General features: G+C 36.5%; 1 protein-coding gene and 1 non-coding gene across 2 annotated transcripts; both read left to right on the top strand.

Moving 5' to 3' along the window:
• The first annotated feature begins 1,375 nt into the window (after positions 1–1,375).
• Positions 1,376–2,308, top strand: OR4C137 (olfactory receptor family 4 subfamily C member 137). Its single transcript, NM_001389049.1, has one exon. It carries the CDS (start codon positions 1,376–1,378, stop codon positions 2,306–2,308), a length of 933 nt encoding a protein of 310 aa, NP_001375978.1.
• A 2,211-nt stretch (positions 2,309–4,519) lies between these two features.
• LOC119877261 lies at positions 4,520–4,645 on the top strand. Its single transcript, XR_005373707.1, has one exon. It is a non-coding gene; the product is annotated as a small nucleolar RNA SNORA18 (small nucleolar RNA).
• The last annotated feature ends 4,132 nt before the right edge of the window (positions 4,646–8,777 follow it).

The following is an 8,777-nucleotide window of genomic DNA, read 5'->3' as shown; positions in this document are numbered from 1 at the left end:
AATCTTTTTTATTTTTTTTCAGATTTGAAAAAGGAAATCTTCATTTGAAAGGAGTGAAATTTCAATGATGAATGATTCATTGACTTTGCCAGGATAGAAAACAAATGGAATGAAGTTCTTTTTTTTTTTTTTAAGATTTTATTTATTTACTCATGAGAGAGATACACAGAGAGAGGCAGAGACATAGGCAGAGGTAGAAACAGACTCCCTGCAGGGAGCAGTGTAGGACTGGATCCCGGGACCCCTGGTTCCTGAACTGAGCCAAAGGCAGATACTCAACCGCTGAGCCACCCAGGTGCCCTGGAATGAAGTTAGTTCTGACTATTTACTATTCCTCTTGTCTAAAACTGTACCTGCTCACCTATTCTGAATCTGCTGTGTTACAAGCAAGAATGTGGGATTTTTTTGGTACCTGGAAAATAAAAACCCTATTGGGGATTACAATCATAATTTGGTCCTACATGAACTGCCTGGTGATATCTCCCCAAATGAGCTCAGAATCAAAGTGCTTAAACTAAAATTTGGATTACTGAAAACATGAGCTATTGAGTAATAATATTTCCTTTTCATTTGCATGTAACCTCAGGGATTTTGGGTCTCCTAAGGAGTGCTTTTCAGAAATGGGAGGGAGAAAATTAGAAATGCAATATTTGAGATATTATCCACTATCAAAGAACATTCATTCACTTTCCTGCATCAGTTTATGTCAAGTACTAAATATCATAAAGATGTTTGAAGGTAATAGAATATTATTTAAGTTATAAGGGGCACCTGGGTGGCTCAGTGGTTGAGTGTCTGCCTTCGGCTCAGGTCATGATCCCGGGGTCCTGGGATCCAGTCCGACACTGGGCTCCCTGCAGGGAGCCTGCTTCTCCCTCTGCCTATGTCTCTGTCTCTCTGTTTCTATGCATCTTGTGAATAAGTAAATAAAATTTTAAAAAAGAATAAGTTATCAGTATTTCCTGTTCCTCTTTTCAAGCCATAATATCTGGGAGCAAGTGTTTAGTGAAGACGGACATATTATACATTTATAAAAATAAACATTCTCTTTAATATGTATAACAAATAGTTGAGCATCTGCCTTTGGCTCAGGACTGGACTCCCTGCAGGGAGCCTGCTTCTCCCTCTGCCTTGTCTCTGCCTTCTCTCTGTGTCTCTCACAAATAAATAAATAAATAAAATCTTTAAAAAATAAAATAAATAAACAGAGGGACAAATGGTTGAAGTGACTTGTAGGAAAGTACCCCTAATACATCCATGATGAGGAATTTTTCTTAAAATATTCCATAAAACCACATATCACACCATGAATTAATTCCTTTATTTTTTACAGATCAGTAACTTCACACTCAGCCTTCTCCTCATTCGTGAAATCATGCACCTGAATAATAATGTGACTGAGTTCATTCTGCTTGGATTGACCCAGGATCCTGTTAGGAAAAAAATAGTGTTTGTCACTTTTTTGTTTTTCTATTTGGGGACATTGCTGGGTAACTTTCTGATTATTACTACTATCAAGACCAGCCAGACACTAGGGAGTCCAATGTACTTCTTCCTTTTCCACCTATCCTTGTCTGACACCTGCTTCTGTACTTCCATAGCCCCTAGAATGATTGTTGATGCACTTTTGAAAAGGGCCACAATCTCTTTCAGGGAGTGCATGATACAAGTCTTTTCATTCCACTTCTTTGGCTGCCTGGAGATCTTCATCCTTATCCTCATGGCTGCTGACCGCTATGTGGCCATCTGTAAGCCCCTGCACTACACAACCATCATGAGTCGACAGGTCTGTGCTGTGCTGGTGGCTATTGCCTGGGTGGGGTCCTGTGTGCATTCTTTAGCTCAGATTTTTCTGGCCCTGAGTTTACCTTTCTGTGGTCCCAATGTGATCGATCACTATCATTGTGACTTGCAGCCCTTGTTGAAACTTGCCTGTGCAGATACCCATGTGATCAATCTACTGTTGGTATCCAATAGTGGGGCCATTTGTACACTGAGTTTTGTCATGCTGATGTGCTCCTATGTTGTCATCTTGTATTCTCTGAGAAATCACAGTGCTGAAGGGAGGAGGAAAGCCCTCTCCACCTGCATGTCCCACATCATTGTAGTCGTCTTGTTCTTTGGTCCTTGCATATTTCTATACACACGCCCTGCAACCACCTTTCCCATGGATAAGATGATAGCTGTATTTTATACACTTGGAACACCTTTGATCAATCCTCTGATTTACACACTTAGGAATGCAGAAGTGAAAAATGCCATGAAGAAGTTATGGAGGAAGAAGTTGATTTCAGATGACAAAAGATGAATAGGAGTTTCAAATTTTTCTTCACAGTTTGGATTTGCCCCGAGTCCATAAAGAATGTTATCTTTTTATTGTGGTGTTAACATAATCTGGGGGCATGAGAACTCATTTCTTCAAGAATGAACATGTAAACTGGTCAATGTTGAGCCAGTTTCATGCAGAGGAAGAGACAGCATCAGGTACAAACAGCCATGTCATGACAAGTGCCTTAGATGTTCACTACTGTGTCTCCTCTTGCCTGCCTAGCATCACTGTGGTTTTAATTTAGTTTTTCCCTGCCCTTTTTCATGTTGACTTCTGGTATTCTCTTTATAGTTACACTTTTGTATGCTTGTATCCACAGCCTGGCTGGCTTTTCCTCTTTCAAATGTCTTCCTTTGTATTAGACACTTCAGTCATATCATATTTGATCATGGACTGTCAACTTGTATGTTTTTTTGTGATTGAGCAGAAAGCACCAGATTCAAATAATTGTAAAATCTTCATGTTTTAAGGGACAATCTATAATCTAAGCAATCTCCCTTCTGTTTTTGGAGTCATACTACAAATTCTTCACATATTTATTTATATCCTTCTAGAACAGTGACAGAATATATTGTTAATATCACCCTTTTGAAGGAATCTTTTTACCTTAGGAAGGTTCTGAGAGTTGGGGTTGTACACATATTATTCTTTTTTGTAAAAACTACTTTTTGCTTCTACATTGATCACTCCTAACTTTAGGAAGCTTCAAGTTTTTCTTAGGTCATACAAGTTATAAAAAATTTTGTACTATTGGGTTATTATGATTGAGGCATAGATGGCCCAAATTAAGTAGATATATTCATGAGGGCTAGAGGTAAAGCATACCAGCAACCAAAGGTTGAAATCGGGAATTTGAATATAATAACTGATTAAGAATGTTGGAACTCAGAAGACTCTTTTTAGGCTTTGAAATGGAAATAGTTAAATTGTAGATATGAATTGTCTTAGTGAGTTTTAATATAATCTAGAAAAGAGGGTAACATGAGAAATTTATTGGATTAAAACTGCATTTATGCAGTGAAGAGGGATATCACCCTTTGTTATCATTCATCAACATCACAGTATTGAAATACGTGATCACTAAGAATCTTTCTGATTTCAGTTTGTTTTCTTATTTGTATTTTTATCCATATAGAAAATTTAACATGAGTATTTTTATTTTGTACTTATTTTTATTTACAAATTACTAAATTATGTTAAAATTATGAAATCTGTATTAAGTTTTTCGTACCAGGAACCTCAGAACTTCTTAGCTTGAGGAGCACCTGACTGGCTCATTTGGTAGAGCATGTGACTCTTGATCTCAGAGCTGAGTTCAAGCCCCATGTTTGGTGTGGAGTCTACATAAAATAAAAATTTAAAAGGAAAAAAGAACTTAGCTTGAAAAAAAAAAGATCATCTATTCTCTGCACTGCTTGGGAAAGAAATACTGTGAATTCCACAATGAACACTAGTGACATATATAGATCACTTTTTTTTTCAGATTCAGAATTTATTCATCTCAAGCAGTTTATCATGATAATAGCTGCTGATTTTCCTCTTGCAATGGTCGCACTTTAGTAAATCTCAGTTGGCAGCGTTTTATTTGAAGTCCTCTTCAATTTCAAGACAAGGCATATATGAAAAGGGGAGTATGTTGGATCTAATTTAGGTACCTCCCCAGAAACACTACCCAACATGCTTCCAATATGGAGTTCCCAAGGCTGCTGTCACCGTGTCTCTTGCCAACAGAGATTATGATCTAATTCCAGTTCAGAATTTTTTAATAAAGATAGTGGAACTGCAAAGGTGATAGAACATGCAACTTCACCAGGATTTTCTTTCTGAAGTCAGAATTTTGATACAGAGTAAGACTGTGATATCTAAAGTAGACACATTTGTGTGGGGAAGAGGGAGAACTCTGAACTCACAGATGATCTTACATCCTCTTGGTTGTCATAAGTAGCTCCCTCTCCCTTGAAAGAGGACAATATAGTCTTCCCTTGCTTAGACACATTGTGATTACCTCATTTGAACAAGTCAGACAATGATATTTGGTTATCTCATGAGCTTCCTCCTATACCCTTCTTTGCTTCCAAACATCTAATTAGGTACAAGTCACACGGAATGCCAAGCAGGAAAGTCCTTTCTTGCTCTAGGAGGATATGTCATTACATGTGTTATTACAGTGTAGTAGAATAGAAGTTTAGAGTTGAGGTCTATCCCAATTGGCTTTTTCTGCAGACCTACATTACTGGAGATGCATCATCAAATAACTATGTTGTTCACTTTACTCACAGAACTATTAGATCTTTTGAATAGAACTATAAGACAGAGCTACCAAAAGTATGAAAGACCTAATAGTGCTTTTTATTTTAATCTTAGGTATTAGCATGTCCTCAAATTCTGTTTTATTCTTGGATGTGCTAGTTTAGGAGTGAATATGATTTAAACTCAATTCATACTCAGAGAGTCCTAAAGTAAATTGCTTAAAGAAATTAGATACCAAAGTTTCAAGATAGAAAAATATGCTCTCAGGAAGTCATCAGTGTGTCCATATTCAAACGGAGATAAAATAAGCCCAACTAACAGAATCACAGCTTGACATGGCAACTGAGGACTGAATATAGGGTATATATGTATGTATATATTATTTTTAATTTTTGCTTTTTAGCATTCTTAGAATCTTCTTTATTAAATTTTTAAATTTTTTAAAAGATTTCTATTTATTTGATAGAGAGCGCACAAGCAGGGGGAGTGGTAGAGGGAGAAGCAGACTCTCCACTGAGCAGGGAGCCTAACATGGGGCTCAATCCCAGCACCCTGGGATCATATCTGAGCTGAAGACAGACACTTAACCAACTGAACCACCCAGGGACCCCAGAAACATCTTTATTACAAATGCTTTTAAACACTTCTCCACCTGTATCGAAGAATGGAATAACTTCCATTTACTGATGCTACACAGTTCTCAATGCAACCTGCAAGTTCTTATTTTTTTGATGACAATCATATTACAAATATATTAATGTATCTAATCAGCATGTTGTACACCATACAATTACATAAGATATTTTCCTTTTTTAAAAAGCAACATTCTTTTTAAAAGGGCTATGTTGAAGAGAAATTTTAGTTTAAATTTTGGAGGAACTTAGGCAATCTTAGTGGGAAGTGAGAAACAATCACATTGAGATTTCCTTAATAAAAATTTACTGACTTTAAATAATGTTGGCTACTGTTGTGCATAATAATTTTTAAAAAACCTTTTACATTTAAAAAATGCATATGTCTGAAGACAGAATTTTTTTTTGACATGAGGTACTCTCCTAGGTCTTAAAATTTGCTGTTAGGGGTTGAATTGTGTCCTCCAAGAAAAGAATAGTCCCTAGTACTTTAGAATGTGACCTTATTTAGGAATAGTGTGTCTGACAATTGACTTTTGATTGCAATGTAATGTACTAACATTAAGCTCTGATGGTTGAGACATCCATTTCAAAAACATCTCCTGTGCAGTGAATACAAGGCCAACTACACAACTAGATGAGGAGCCACTGCCCCACTCATGAAGTACCCTTTCTGGAAAGCTCTGGGTGACCTGAAATGGACTATTTAAGTGACCCTGTGTTTTTCGTCCTGTACTTTAATCCAACTCCTATGTTTTAAATTCATTATTGGTGAACCCCCACACTCTGGGTACGCCATTCTTTTTTTTTTTTTTTTTTTAAGATTTTATTTATTTATTCATGAGAAACAGAGAGAGAGAGGTAGAGACACAGGCAGAGGGAGAAACAGGCCCCGTCAGGAAGTCAGACTGCATCCTGGGTCTCCAGGATCATGTCCTGGGCCAAAAGCAGCGCTAAACCCCTGAGCCACCCAGGCTGCCCAGTACCCCACTCTTGACCTCAATAAAGGCAGAACCTCAGAATGGCAAGCTCTTTCTGTCTCTCCCTGTCTCTAACTGTGACCAAACTGTGTGGCCCCAGGAGTGTCATGTACCTTTTGTGACTTGGTGAAAAATAAACCTTGTTTTGTCAAAGTGCTCACCTAATTGTTTCACTTGAGAAAAGGAGGAGAAACTGAAAAGAACACAGGCCTTTCTTTGGGGTCTGCAATTCGGGGTGCACAAATTTTGGAATAAACAAGTAAAGTGTCCTGCTCATGTGGGAAAAGCAAGAGTTTTTTTTTTTTTAATGAGAAAGAAGAAAGGTACAATCAGATGATTTAGATTAAGAAAAAGAGAAGAAAATTTAATTTGGTACTGACAGATGAAGCCACTGTTGATTACTACCTTTCTTTTTTCTTTTTTAAGAGACAGAGTTTGGAGATGGCAATCAGAGGAAGAGAGAGGGAGTCCTAAGTATTCTCCACACCCAATGCAGGGCTGGATCTCAGGACCTTGAGATCATGACTGAGCAGAAATCAAGAGTCTGATGCCTAACTGACTAAGCTACCCAGGCATTTGCTTTTGATTATCATCTAATTGATTATTCTACTGATGCTGTCCAGCAAAACTATTCCTGGTTTGCAGTAGTTAACTCTTCTGTCCTCATAAAGTTCTTATCAGTAGTTTTATGGTCCTAATGACAGTTGTTTTGTTGGATTTTGTGAGAAATTTCTTGAAAAATTAGCACTGCTCTGGCCCAGTTAAAGAATTCATTCATTAGAAAGGAAAATGGAGCTTCAAAATGGAGTCTCTTGTCTCCAGAAATTTTCTAGCTGGCAGTTAGCAAGAAGGCAGGTAGAGAAGGTTGACTCTCAGCTCCCAGATGTCTTTGCATGTGGCCCCTTTGTCTTCAAAGCTAGGAATGGGAAATTTTATTCTAATTGTACTTTGAATCTTTCTTATTCTTCTGTCACCAATCAGGAAAAAAAAATTTTCTTTCTTTCTTTCTTTCTCTTTCTTTCTTTCTTTCTTTCTTTCTTTCTTTCTTTCTTTCTTTCTTTCCTTTCTTTCTTTCTTTCTTTCTCTTTCTTTCTTTTTTCTCTCTCTCTTTCTTTCTTTCTTTCTTTCTTTCTTTCTTTCTTTCTTTCTTTCTTTTCTTCTTTCTTTTCTTTCTTCTTTCATTTAAATTCTATTAGCCAACATACAGTACATCATTAGACACAGATGTAGTGTTCAACAATTGTGGGATTAGATAAGATCCAAACATTTAACTCAAAGTCAGCATATATCAGTAACCTTAATTACATTTAGAAATCCCTTTGGACATGTAATTCTACATATAACATTTTAAAAATATTTTATTTATTTATTCATGAAAGACACAGAAAGAGAGGCAGAGACATAGACAGAGGGAGAAGCAAGTTCGTTGCAGGGAGCCCGATGTAGGACTAGATTCCAGGAGTACGGGATCACACCCTGAGCCAAAGGCAGATGCTCAACCACTGAACTACCTAGGTGCCCCTACATTTAACATTTAACATATGATATATTATCACATTTCCAGTCCCAGGGGCTATGGCAGGAAATCCTGAGGGGCATTTTGGAATTATGTCTACCACAGTGTTAAAGAAGTTTTGAAAAATTATTGTCTTCTTTTTTTCAATTTGGTTTACTTATTTAATTCATTCATTCACTTAGTAACCAACAGGTAATTTAATGCACAATATGAACTGCTGTTTGTAAATGCTTGCTAGTAGATATGGTAAAAAATAAGGTAGTGGTGATCCACACCCTGAATGAGTATTTAAACTTATGGAACTTACAAAGAATTGAGGAATAAAATCAGAATTCTTGGTTTCTGGTTCTCATGCAACATTTTCCTATTTTTAATTTTCTAAGACTGAGCGTTTCAATCAGAATTTGTATACATCTGAATTTTAGGCATTAGTGCTTAGGTGCTTTCATGCTGAAAGTCTCTTCCTTTGGATTCCAAGTCATCGTCCTCTTGTGATTTTACTCATGATCTTTGAACATGCTTCTTAAGAGTTTTCAGGCATTCTTTTATATGTTGATGTAACCTTATATTTTATTGTTGCCTCACTTCTCCATACTACCTACCTTTTTTTTTTTTTTTTGGTTGTGCAGGGTGACCTTACCCAATTGCTTGATTTAACTTATCATTTACAAGCAGTAATATCAAAATCTAGTTTTACATTCCTATCTTGAAATTTATACTTAAGAAAAATCCAAGTGCTTACTGAAAATTTTCACTCATATATTATATGGCTACCTACCTGTGTTCAAACTAATCTTATTGCTTTGTTATTAATCCTAAACTCCTCAACCTAGATACCAATACTAGCCATTAGAAATTTCCTTCATCATCATTTTCTAGTACTTCCTGGTTTTCAACTTAGGCTACTGTCAGGAAAATATATATACTGAGGAAAAATGATGAAAAAAAGAGAATTATTGATACAGATCTCCATGCTGAACTTAATAGATGTGCATCCTGACAAGCTGCTTAACTTCTGTGAATTTTAAGTATTTTTCATGTGAAATTTCATTGTTAACACCTACTTCATA

The sequence above is a fragment of the Canis lupus genome, chromosome 18 (genome assembly GCF_011100685.1).
Source record: "Canis lupus familiaris isolate Mischka breed German Shepherd chromosome 18, alternate assembly UU_Cfam_GSD_1.0, whole genome shotgun sequence".
Taxonomy (NCBI): Eukaryota; Metazoa; Chordata; class Mammalia; order Carnivora; family Canidae; genus Canis; species Canis lupus.
This window is presented reverse-complemented; position numbering and strand designations above follow the sequence as displayed.